The sequence below is a fragment of the Notechis scutatus genome, unplaced genomic scaffold (genome assembly GCF_049901735.1).
Source record: "Notechis scutatus isolate UNSWTSFEM ecotype Mainland unplaced genomic scaffold, rNotScu1.2 NSCUSCF32, whole genome shotgun sequence".
Lineage (NCBI taxonomy): Eukaryota > Metazoa > Chordata > Lepidosauria > Squamata > Elapidae > Notechis > Notechis scutatus.
The window spans coordinates 139,536-151,701 of record NW_028263155.1 but is presented as its reverse complement, the minus strand read 5'-3'; the positions used below and the strand labels follow the sequence as shown (position 1 = coordinate 151,701).

The following is a 12,166-nucleotide window of genomic DNA, read 5'->3' as shown; positions in this document are numbered from 1 at the left end:
GAGGGGAAGGAGGAAGAGGAGGGAAAAAACGAGAGCGAAGAGCGGCGGGCGCGGGAGAAAAAAAAAACCACAGCAAAGCGTCCTCGGCCCTCTCCTCCGTCTCCGGGCACTTTTCCGTCCGTCGTTCCGAAGGTGGCGCCTCCGTCGCCGCGAGGACTTCCGGGTTAAAAGTGCAGCGCTCAAGAGGCTTGACGGAGGGGTGGGGAGGGGGAGAGGAAGGGGAGGGGAAACAAGAGAGGTTTCCTGCGTGTTTTTCCTGCGTGGAAGGGGACCCGAGCGAGCGAGCGAGCAGCAGGCAGGTAGGCAGGCAGGCGGCGGGGCAGGCCACTAAGCGAAATCACTCCCAGTGCCTGCCCGGATCCGGCCCTGCAGAGCAACGAGAAGGGAGAGAGATTGGTATTTGAGCGGCCTGCGGCGGGAGGAAAGCCGGGGGGACACGGGGAGGGGACACGGGGTGTAAAGGAGGGGTGGGCGAGGGTTGGTCTTCTAATGTGGAAGGACTTGGAAAGGCCGCTTGGTGGACACAAAGGTGGAAACATTGGCGCAGATCTGCAAGCGTGGCGAGAGAACAGAGAGGGAGGGGAGGCAGGTTAGAACGCCGGGCGAGAGAGGGAGACCGGGGCGGTGTGCGGCACCGCCAGCCAGCCAGGCAGCGAGAGTGGCAGAAAGCAGGCGTCGGGCTCCCTCTGCTGGCCACAATCCACCCCCCACCGCACTCTTGTCGGGAGTCTCGTACGAGCCGTCGGGGGGAGGAGGAGGAGGAGGAGGAGGAGAAGCAGGCAACGGGGACGGAGGGAGGAAGGAGTAACTCAGCCTCGAGAAGCAGGACAGCTGTCCCTGAAACCCCCTGAAACCCCCAGCGTTGAAGCGCCCCCTCCCCCGGAGGCCCAGCTGGTTACACCTGGGCGTCCGGCAGCATCAGCCAACAAGCGCGCGACGTCGTGGAGAAGGCAGGGTTGCCGGCAGCGCAAAGCCATTCCAGGGGTTGTTGCGAACCGACAAGAAGCAGATGCTCGCTCCCTTATCCCCCGACCACAAGCGGAGCGATCGAGCGGAGCGGGTGGACAGCAGCTGCGGGAGGCGGGGGGGGCAGCAGAGGGAAGGGGAGGGAGCGGCGTGCGAGGGAGGGCAGGAAGGCCGAGCCCCCAAAAAAAAAACGGAGCACAGACGCCCCTCCGAAGCCAAAGCATGGATTTGGGGGTGGGGGGAGGACAGCGCATTCACACGAGGACAGTCAAAATGGAGGCCGGTTTCCCTCCCCACCCGCAGGTCCTCCCACCCAGTTGCACAGAGGAAAGGGGGGATTCCCTCCCCTCCCCCAGTGTGAGGTCTTTCCCCGCTCACAGAGCTGGCCAGCCAAGGTCCCAGCGCGGGTGCAAGCAAAAAAAAACACCAAAAACACACAGAAGGAGGGCTCCTCCTCCTATCCTGGCGGGGGGAAGGGGAATCTACGGTGCGGGGTGGAGGGCTTCTTCCTGGATCTAGTTTTGATAGCCCCCCACAGTGGGGGGGCATTTGCCCTCGCTCCCCTCTCCCCCACCCAAAAACTCATTCGCCAAGCTCGTCTCGGTTGGACGTCCTAACTAGGGGCGGGAGGTTGTCACGGATTGGGGGGGAGGGGGTTCTTAAGGACTGGAAAAATCCCTCCCCTCCCCTTCTCGGCAAGGCTTCCCTCCCCGCCAACCCCCCCCCCTGTTCCTGCTGCTGCCGACGTCCACCCAGAGTCCTTCCACCCCGCCTGGAAACTCTGCCGTTTCGGGGGTGGGGGTGGAGGGATGACAGGGGGGTCATGACAGTGAAGCAGGGACAGGAATTGGGGAGGGGGGACGGAGCAGCCCAACTTTTGGAGCGGAGGAGGGAGTTGCTCCCTCTCCCCCACCTCGTCCTTCTCTCCGAGAGGAGATTTTGGGGGCGAACAGAGCGTCCCCGCCCGGTTTGTCCACCCCAGCTGGAGACTGAGTCAGAACCTCCCCCTGGCGGCTCACATCAGCTGGGCCGTTGGAGCCCCGCGGGGGACAAGGCCGGCCCTTCACGAGAGAGGAGGGCTGCCAAACTGTAGTGGGGGTGTTACCCCTCGCCACCCTCCTCCCCACGCCCCCGGCCGCGCAGGACTCACTGTGAAGATGTTGGACCGGCGCTTGGACTGTTTACGGATGGGGGTGGGGGTGTTGGAGGCCGCGATGGTCTCGATCCGGAGTTCCCGCTGGCTGATGCTGGGCGTGGAGGGCACCGAGGAGGAGTAGTCGCTGAAGGCCCCACCCCCGTTGGCAGCCTGGGCACACAAAAGCAGGGCACGCGCGCCGTGAGCCGCGCGCGGTTCCCTCCTCCCCCTCCGGCGGCGGGCTGCCCACCCAAATCCCGACCCCGTCTTCTTTTTTCCCCCTAAAGCCAGGAGTCGGCCACCTGGGGGCTCCGGAGCTGCATGCGGCTCTTTCGTCTAGTCGGCAACGCAATTTTGGAGCTTGCAGTTTGGGGTGGGCGGCGGAGGACGCTGTGGCAAGGGGCGGCTTGTCCGGTCGACTCTCCCAAGGGAAAGCGCTCCAGCAGGAGGTCCAAAGAGACGTCGAGACTCTAGAGCAGAGGTCGGCCACCCCGCGACTCCGCAGCTGCAGGTGGCTCCGGAGCCCGATGTGACTCTTTCGCCGCTTTTGCTGCGGGCTCCCCGTTGCCCGTCGGCTCCCCGATGGGTTGGGTCTTTCGGTGGGGACAGGTAGAGGGAAAAGGACGCCGCTCGATGGCGGGGGAACCGCCGCCGGGTCTGGTGGGCTCCTGAATTGAACGGGCGGCTTCTGGTGACGACCTTTGGGGCTCTTGGAGGGGTGAAGGTGGCTGACTCCTGCCTTAAGCGTCTCTCCCCCTCACCGTTCCCTCTCCTCCCACTTCCGTCCAGTCGCCGCGCAAAGGAAACGGGGTGCCTAAGAAGAGTGGGGGGGGGGGGGAGAGCCCCGGGAGGGGAGAACCAGTCCCGAGACCACGACCCACGACCCACGACGGCCTCAAAACCAGGCAGCGCCGCCGGGGAGGGTGTGCCTGGAAGCCGTGCCGCCGTGCGCCCGCCGGCTCCCAACCCCTCACGCCGGTCTGGGCAAGCCGCTCCTCCTCCACCCCCTTCCCCTCCGCCCTCCCCCTCTGCTCAGCCCCACCTGGTTAATGTGGACGGTGGGCACGGAGGTGCCCGAGACGGAGGAGTGGCTGGGCGAGTTTGGCAGCGACTTGCAGGGCCCGATCGACAGCTGCTGCTTCTTCCTCAAGGCCACCACTTTCTGGGCCACTACCGGGGGTGGGGTGGGGGGTGGAGAAGAGGAGGGGGGGAGGGGTTGAGACTGGGGTGTCCCGGCCCATGGGCCCACGGGTTACAAGGGTTCCCCTCCCCCTCTCCTCCCTCCTTCCCGGCTTCCCCCCCCCTCCGCCGCCATACCGTCCTGGAAGACGCGCTCCACATTCAACCCGTAGGTAGCGCACGTCTCGTAGTAGGTACAACGCTTCAGGTCGTTGGACAGCTTCCGTGCCCGGGAGTCGTCGATCACCCGGGGGTTGGTGGCGCTGATGGCGTCTGGAGAGGAGGAGGAGGAGGAGGAAGAGGAGGAGGACAGATGGGGGGGCGGAGAACCACGGTGGTTGCTCTCCACCGGCCGTCTTTGGAAGCCATCGGAGCGGAGCCGTTCACACCGGTTCGAACGACCCGGTTGCTACGTTTGACGTCCGCTTGCTACGTTGACCATCGGCCGACAACAGGAGTTGAACCAAACCGCCTCACCCTGCACCGGAGTCTGCCCGCCGCCCGTTTCGGATGCAGGTCAGTGCCGGAGCCCGCCCAAAAAAAAAATGGGCCGAACCGAAAGTCCCGGAAACGAACCGCCCTCCCGGAAGCCCGAGCGAAGCCTCCGCCGTCGGCGTTCCGGTTGGCGGCGCCCACCCAGGCACAGGGCCGTAAAGCGGTGGCTGGGTTTTTTTGGGGGGGGTGGCATCCCCACCCCTGGTTGAAGGTCCTCCCGTTCCGGCCCCCGGGGTCAGAACGGCGGTCGTTGTTTAGGGTTGGATGGGCCTTACCTTGGGTGCCCACGAGGACCATGGGCACCTCCATCGTGTTGCGGTAACTGCAGAGCCGCAGGTAGTAGTTGTACACCGTCTGGAAGCTGATCTCGTCCTCCAGGCTGAAGACGAAGACCACCGCGTCCACCCAGGCGGCAAACGCTGGCAAGCGGAGGGAAGGCAGAGGCCTTGGTCCGGCAAGCTCCGTCGCGGGCGAGAGCTTCCGCTTGGCGGCTTAGCCCCTTTGGGCCAGGGCGGGCCGACGGGGAACCGACGGAGCGGTGCTTACTTGCAACTCGGGGGGTCCGCCTTCATCACGAATCAGCAAAAGGTAACTCTGCCCGTCCACCACGATCTCCTTCTTGAATCGGCCGCCTGGTGACGGAGACGGAGAGAGGGAGTAGCGCCCGCATCCGGTTGCCGGCAACACAGCGGCATCCCCTCAGCCCGGCTTGGGGGCGGGTGAGGACAGGCGGGCAACCCGAGAGTTCGGCGTTATCCTGCCCCCTCCCTCCCCTCACAAAACCGGCCCAGAACGGCTTGCCAATCCCCGAAACGTCCGCCGCATTTCGGAATCCCCCCCCTCCCGGCCGGGAGCAACCTCCACCCGGGTCAGCCCAAAAGCCGGAGGGTGTGTGTGTGTGTGTGTGTGTGTGTTTCTCTCCCAATACGACCACTCCTCCCCCACCCCCACCCCCAAAAAAGAAGGGAGACGCGGTGAGCACGGGGAGGGTGGGAGTTGCGGCCTGCCGGCGGCTAGCGGAGCGGGAGACAAAGCGCCGTCCCGACCATCTTCAGCTGCCTTCGGAGATCAAGCGGGAAGAGGAGCAGGAGGAGCCCGTTTGCGCAGGCGCCGAGCTGCCCGGCGAACAGGAAAGAGCGACGGAACCGGGCTCGACTCGGGAGGAACGGCCACGGGGCGGGAGCAGGGAGGCGGGGAATCGCCCCTCTCCGTAAGGGAGCAAAAGAGGAGGGGCTTTTTGCCGGAACTCCTTTGTCGTTGCCCGGGTGAAGGTCGTGGCGGTGCTCGGGCGACGTGCTGCTGGGCCCTTCCCTGTTAGCACCGTCTTTGGAGTCTCGGGCCTGGCGGCCTCGCTTCCTTGCCCCGTGTTTGGAGTCTTGGGTAGCGACTCCTTCCTTGTCAGCACCGTGTTTGGAGTCTCGGGCGGCTCCTGCCGGGCCCTTCCTTGTCAGCACCGTGTTTGGAGTCTCGGGCGACTGCTTGGAGCCCTTGCATGTCAGCACCGTGTTTGGAGTCTCGGGTGGCGACTGGCTGCCGGGCTCTTCCTTGTCAGCACCGTGTTTGGAGTCTCTGGCGACTGGCTGCGGGTCCTTCCTTGTCAGCACCGTGTTTGGAGTCTCGGGTGCGACTCGCTGCGGGCCCTTCCTTGTCAGCACCGTGTTTGGAGTCTCGGGTGGCGACTGGCTGCCGGGCCCTTCCTTGTCAGCACCGTGTTTGGAGTCTCGGTGGCGACTGGCTGCCGGGCCCTTCCTTGTCAGCACCGTGTTTGGAGTCTCGGGGGCGACTGGCTGCCGGGCCCTTCCTGGTCAGCACCGTGTTTGGAGTCTCGGGCGACTGGCTGCCGGGCCCTTCCTGGTCAGCACCGTGTTTGGAGTCTCGGTGCGACTGGCTGCCGGGCCCTTCCTGGTCAGCACCGTGTTGTTTGGAGTCTCGGGCGCGACTGGCTGCCGGGCCCTTCCTTGTCAGCACCGTGTTTGGAGTCTCGGGTGGCGACTGGCTGCCGGGTCCTTCCTTGTCAGCACCGTGTTTGGAGTCTCGGTGGCGACTGGCTGCCGGGCCCTTCCCTTGTCAGCACCGTGTTTGGAGTCTCGGTGGCGACTGGCTGCGGGCCCTTCCTGGTCAGCACCGTGTTTGGAGTCTCGGGCGACTGGCTGCCGGGCCCTTCCTTGTCAGCACCGTGTTTGGAGTCTCGGTGGCGACTGGCTGCCGGGCCCTTCCTTGTCAGCACCGTGTTTGGAGTCTCGGGTGGCGACTGGCTGCCGGGCCCTTCCTGGTCAGCACCGTGTTTGGAGTCTCGGGTGGCGACTGGCTGCCGGGCCCTTCCTGGTCAGCACCGTGTTTGGAGTCTCGGGTGGCGACTGGCTGCCGGGCCCTTCCTGGTCAGCACCGTGTTTGGAGTCTCGGGTGGCGACTGGCTGCCGGGCCCTTCCTTGTCAGCACCGTGTTTGGAGTCTCTGGTGGCGACTGGCTGCCGGGTCCTTCCTTGTCAGCACCGTGTTTGGAGTCTCAGGTGAGCTGCGGGCCTTCCTTGTCAGCACCGTGTTTGGGTCACTGGCGACTGGCCGGGTCCTTCCTTGTCTCGGTGCGACTGCTGCCCGTGTTTTGGAGTCTCGGGTCCTTCCTTGTCAGTGGCGACTGGCTGCCACCGTGTTTGGAGGGCCCTTCCTTCTTGTCAGCACCGTGTTTGGAGTCGTCTTGTTTGGAGTCTCGGGTGGCGACTGGCTGCCGGGCCCTTCCTTGTCAGCACCGTGTTTGGAGTCTCGGGTGGCGACTGGCTGCCGGGCCCTTCCTTGTCAGCACCGTGTTTGGAGTCTCGGGTGGCGACTGGCTGCCGGGCCTCTTGTCCTTCTTGTCGTCTCTGGAGCGGCGACTCTGCGGGCCCTTCCTTGTCGCACCGTGTTTGGAGTCTCGGCGACTGGCTGCGGGTCCTTCCTTCGCCAGCACTGCTGGCTGCGGGCGCCTTCCTGCCGGGCCCTTCTCGTCAGCACCGTGTTTGGAGTCTCGGGTGGCGACTGGCTGCCGGGTCCTTCCTTGTCAGCACCGTTTTGGAGTCTCTGGCGACTGGCTGCCGGCCTTCCTTGTCAGCACCGTGTTTGGAGTCTCTGGCGACTGGCTGCCGGGTCCTTCCTTGTCAGCACCGTGTTTGGAGTCTCGGGTGGCGACTGGCTGCCGGGTCCTTCCTTGTCAGCACCGTGTTTGGAGTCTCGGGCGACTCGCTGCCGGGCCCTTCCTTGTCAGCACCGTGTTTGGAGTCTCGGGTCCTGGCGACTGGCTGCGACGGGTCCTTCCTTGTCAGCACCGTGTTTGAGTCCGGGTCAGCACCGTGTCAGCACCGTTGGAGTCTCGGGTGGCGACTGGCTGCCGGGTCCCTTCCTTGTCAGCACCGTGTTTGGAGTCTCGGGTGGCGACTGGCTGCCGGGTCCTTCCTTGTCAGCACCGTGTTTGGAACTAGCTAGATAAGGCCAGGGGCTTCCCGGTTCCCCCCCCACGCCCCGCGGTGCCGGCACTGACCTTCCGGGGATTCCTCCTGCACGTAAGTGCCGGTGAGATAGCGGTGCACCAAGGCCGACTTCCCGCTGGACAGGTTACCCACAATCCCCTGCGAGAGGAAGGGGGAGACTGAGAAGAAACCACGACTTTTCGTGCCCCCACTCCTAGCGACGGCCAGAGAAAGGGGGGAAACTACCCAGGAAGGCCCGAATTTCGGGGAACGGCAGCTTCGGGGAGGGCTTCTAGCCCTCAACAGGGCAGGGGGGCATCCAGAGATTCTCCAGCCGAGCCCCGGAAAGGGGAGGGGAAACGCCAGCGAATGGGTGGATGCCGCAGGGTTACCCCAACCGCCCCCTTAAGCCCAAGATGGCTGCCCCAGTCCTTTCGCCCGGATTTGGGCCACTGTGTGGATCGGGGATGGGTGGGGGGGGGGCATCCTGTGGACATCCAGCCGGTCCCACTTCTGGGGCCCCTCAGCCCTGGGCAAGCCCCTTTCTCCCTGCCCTCCCCCCACTCCCTGCCCCTACCTCCCCTGAATGGTAGAGCCAAAGCCGCCGTGACCCCGTTCCCTAACCGTTCAGGACAAGCTGGATGATCTCCGAGGTCCCATTCCTGGGGAGGGGGGGGAGGGGAAGAACAAGAAGGGCCTGCCTCCCCAATCCCCATTTTCCCCCTTGGAGTTATTGCCTGGCCAAGATACAAGCCCAGAAGGCTGGTTTAAGTCTGGGTGGGTGGGCATTCAATATAAGAGAGTTGGAAGGGACCTGCTCGGTCATCTAGTCCAACCCCCCCGCCCAAGCACCATTGGGTGCCCCCACCCCACCCCCTCTTGCCCCCGCTGCCCTGGGCTCCCCAAAGGCCGAGCTAGGAAGGGATGGCACCCCCTCCCTCCCCTTTTTTCTGCCCCCCCTCCTCCTCCTCCTCCCTACTCGGGGTTGGACTAGATGACCCCTAAGGTCCCGCTCTTGTTCTTCCCATGAAATTGCCCCCGCTGCCCTGGGCTCCCCGAAGGCCGAGCTAGGAAGGGATGGCACCCCCTCCTTCCCCCTTTTTCTGCCCTCTTCCTCCTCCTCCTCCTCCTCCTCCTCCCTACTCGGGGTTGGACTAGATGACCCCTAAGGTCCCGCTCTTGTTCTTCCCATGAAATTGCCCCGCTGCCCTGGGCTCCCGAAGGCCGAGCTAGGGAAGGGATGGCACCCCTCCCTCCCCCTTTTTCTGCCCCCCTCCTCCTCCCTACTCGGGGTTGGACTAGATGACCCCTAAGGTCCCGCTCTTGTTCTTCCCATGAAATTGCCCCCGCTGCCCTGGGCTCCCGAAGGCCGAGCTAGGAAGGGATGGCACCCCCTCCCTCCCCTTTTTCTGCCCCCTCCTCCTCCTCCTCCTCCCTACTCGGGGTTGGACTAGATGACCCCTAAGGTCCCGCTCTTGTTCTTCCCAGGAGGTCCGTTTTACTTACGACTTTCAGCTCCGGGACGGAACGGCTGAGCGTCCACTCCTGGCTGTTCACAAAGGAGTCTGTAGGGAGCGAGAGAGCGACAGAGGAGGAGGAGGGGGTTTGAACCCTAACGGCTCCCCAAAAGGCCCCTTTTCCCTGCCTCTCCTCCCCCTCCCTCTCTCAAAGCGAGGGGGTCCTGCAAAGGTCGTCTAGACCACCCTCCTACCTTCCACCACCCCCTCTTTCCCGGTGGTCCCGAAGAAAACCCCCCCTCCCTCCCTCCCAGAGTGGGAAATGGCCGCCCTCCTGCCACCCCCTCATGGGAGGAAGCCATTCAAGAAGGGGCCCCACGAAGGTCATCTAGACCACCCTCGGGGGACCCCTCCATCCATCCCAGACATCAGGAAGCCTCTACCCCCCACCCCACCCCCAGTAACCCTTATGGGGAGGAAGCCTTCTGAATTCCCCCGCCTCCCCGTCTCTGCCCCATTCGGTAGGGCCCCACGAAGGTCATCAAGACCACCCTCGGGGCCCCTCCATCCATCGCAACAACACCCCACACCCCACCAGAAACCCTTATGGGAGGAAGCCTTCTGAATTCCCCCTCCCTGTCTCTGCCCCATTCAAGAAGGGGCCCCACGAAGGTCATCTAGACCACCCTCGGGGGCTAGCTCCATCCATCCCAGACATCACCCCACACCCCACCAGAAACCCTTATGGGGAGGAAGCCTTCTGAATTTCCCCCCCTCCCCGTCTCTGCCCCATTCAAGAAGGGGCCCCACGAAGGTCCTCTAGACCACCCTCCTACCTTCCCCTCTTTCCCAGGGGTCAGGAAGAACCCCACCCCACCCCACCCCTCCTACCCTCCAAGGAAGCCGTCCCTAGAGGGTGGAAGCAAGTGGGCCTGGGTTACAGAATCCTACAAGCCTTCCCCCCAGCGGGGAAGGGACCATGGAGGTCATCCAGCCCAACCCCGCCCCAGGGCGATTCCAATCGCTTCCTGAAGGGATGAGGCTCCTGGAGAGGGGAGGTTGGGTGTGTGTGTGTGTGTGTGTGTCTGGGGGTGTGTGTGTCCCTCCCTAAGGCCACTCCCTCCCCCTCCCCTCCCTTGTCTGCCCCCGCAGAGCAGCTGCCAGCTGAGCCAACACCCAAACTGGTTCTCCAGGTCTCCTCCTGGCAGGCGGCCCCCCTCCCTTCCAAAACAAGAGAGAGGGGGGCCAGAGCATCCCAGGTTGAGGGGAGGAGCAGCGGTGGGGAGGGGGGGAGGAAGGAGAGCCCCTCCCTCCCTTCCCCGGGCTGCCCCCCCAAAGCCCCTCGACATCCAGCGCTCCTCCCCCCTCCCTCCTGTCCTTCCTCTCCTGCAATCGCCCAGCCCCTCCCTCCCTTCGCCTGGCATTCAGGGTGCCCCCCAGGCTTTGGAAATGGACCGGCCCAGACCCAGGAAAGGAAAGGGGGTGGTGGGGGCTTTCTTCTGTCCATCCATAGGGGTGGGGTGGGACTTCCTCCTGCCCTGGGACCCAGCTCTGCCCACCCCCACCCCTTTCCGGTCCGGGCCGGTCCATTTCCAAAGCCTGGGGGGGTCGCTTGTCTTTGCCCCCCAAGGCTGGACGGGAGGGGGGGTGGAAATGAGAGGGAGAAAATGTCCGCCGCTCTCTCATCCTCCTCTTCCTCCCTCCCACACTGCTTGCATTGTGGCACGAACACGACACACACACACACACACACACACACAAACAGTCCTGCTTCCCCCCCACCCAGAGCGAGACCTGGGGGGGCGGGGGTTGGGCTAGATGACCTCCAAGGTCCTTTCCAACACATACACATACACACATATCCATTTTGATACATATTTGATAGATAAGATATAGAGATTATATATGGATATAGATTAGATATGGATATAGATTAGATATATAGATTATAGATATAGATTAAATATGGATATAGATTAGTTATATAGATTAGATATATAGATTATATATGGATATAGATTAGATATATACATTACATATAGATATAGATTAAATATGGATATAGATTAGATATATAGATTATAGATATAGATTAAATATGGATATAGATTAGATATATAGATTATAGATATATAGATTAAATATGGATATAGATTAGATATATAGATTAGATATAGATTAGATATATAGATTATAGATTAGATATATACATTAGATATATAGATTAGATATGGATATAGATTAGATATATAGATAAAATATATAGATTAGATATAGATATAAATATAGATTAAATATATAGATTAGATGTAGATATAGATTAAATATATAGATTATACATGGATATAGATTAGATATATAGATTAAATATAGATATATAGATTAGATATAATAGATCCATATAGATTATACATAATAGATCCATATAGATATGGAGATAGATTAGATATAGATATAGATTAAATATAGATATAGATATATACATTAAAGATAGATATGTATTAGATATAGATATAGATTAGATATATAGATTAAATATACAGATTATACATGGATATAGATTAGATATATAGATTAGATATAGATATTAGATATATAGATTAGATATAATAGGTCCATATAGATATGGATATAGATTAGATATATAGATTAGATATCGATTAGATAGAGATATAGATTATAGATATATACACAATTAGATATGGATTAGATATAGAGATAGATGAGATATATAGATTAAATATAGATTAGGTATAGATTAGACATAGATATATACATATAGATTAGGTATAGATATAGATTAGATATATAGATAGATTAGAAATAAACATAGATTAGATATAGATGTAGATTATAGATATATACACATAGATTATACATTAGATATATAGATAGATAGATTAGATATAGATTAGATATAGATATAGATTATAGATATATGCACATAAATTACATATAGATTAGATATAGATTATAGATATATACACACAGATTAGATATAGACATATACATGCAGATATAGATTAGATATAGATAGATATATAGATTAAATATAGATTATAGATTAGATATAGATTAGGTATAGATAGAGATAGAGATACAGATATATAGATTAGATATAGATATATACATATAGATTAGGTATAGATATAGATTAGATAGATTAGATATAAATCTAAATAGATTAAATATAGAGACAGATTATAGATATATACACATAGATTAGATATAGATTAGATATATATGTAGATTAGATATATAGATTATAGATATATGCACATAAATTAGATATGTTAGACATAGATATGGATTACATATAGATATAGATTAGACATAGATCAGATATAGATTAGATATAGATAGATTAGATATAGATACATAGATTAGATATATATATAGATTAGATATATATAAATTAGATATAGATACAAAGATTAGATATATATATATAGATTAGATATATATAGATTAGATATATAGATATACATATATTTG

General features: G+C 58.4%; 1 protein-coding gene across 2 annotated transcripts in view; it reads right to left on the bottom strand.

The window, feature by feature from the left end:
- Positions 1–461: 461 nt before the first annotated feature.
- Positions 462–12,166, bottom strand: part of LOC113432571 (arf-GAP with GTPase, ANK repeat and PH domain-containing protein 3-like) — a 36,429-nt gene continuing 24,724 nt past the window's right edge. For both annotated transcript variants that reach the window (XM_087948910.1, XM_087948909.1), the window contains exons 2-9: positions 8,721–8,779; positions 7,286–7,373; positions 4,322–4,407; positions 4,051–4,192; positions 3,419–3,553; positions 3,144–3,271; positions 2,117–2,272; positions 462–549 (exon numbers count right to left, since the gene is read on the bottom strand). In XM_087948910.1, the coding sequence (XP_087805036.1) occupies positions 487–549; positions 2,117–2,272; positions 3,144–3,271; positions 3,419–3,553; positions 4,051–4,192; positions 4,322–4,407; positions 7,286–7,373; positions 8,721–8,779 (857 nt within the window). In that variant the 3' untranslated portion in view covers positions 462–486. The remainder of the gene's footprint in view (positions 550–2,116; positions 2,273–3,143; positions 3,272–3,418; positions 3,554–4,050; positions 4,193–4,321; positions 4,408–7,285; positions 7,374–8,720; positions 8,780–12,166) is intronic.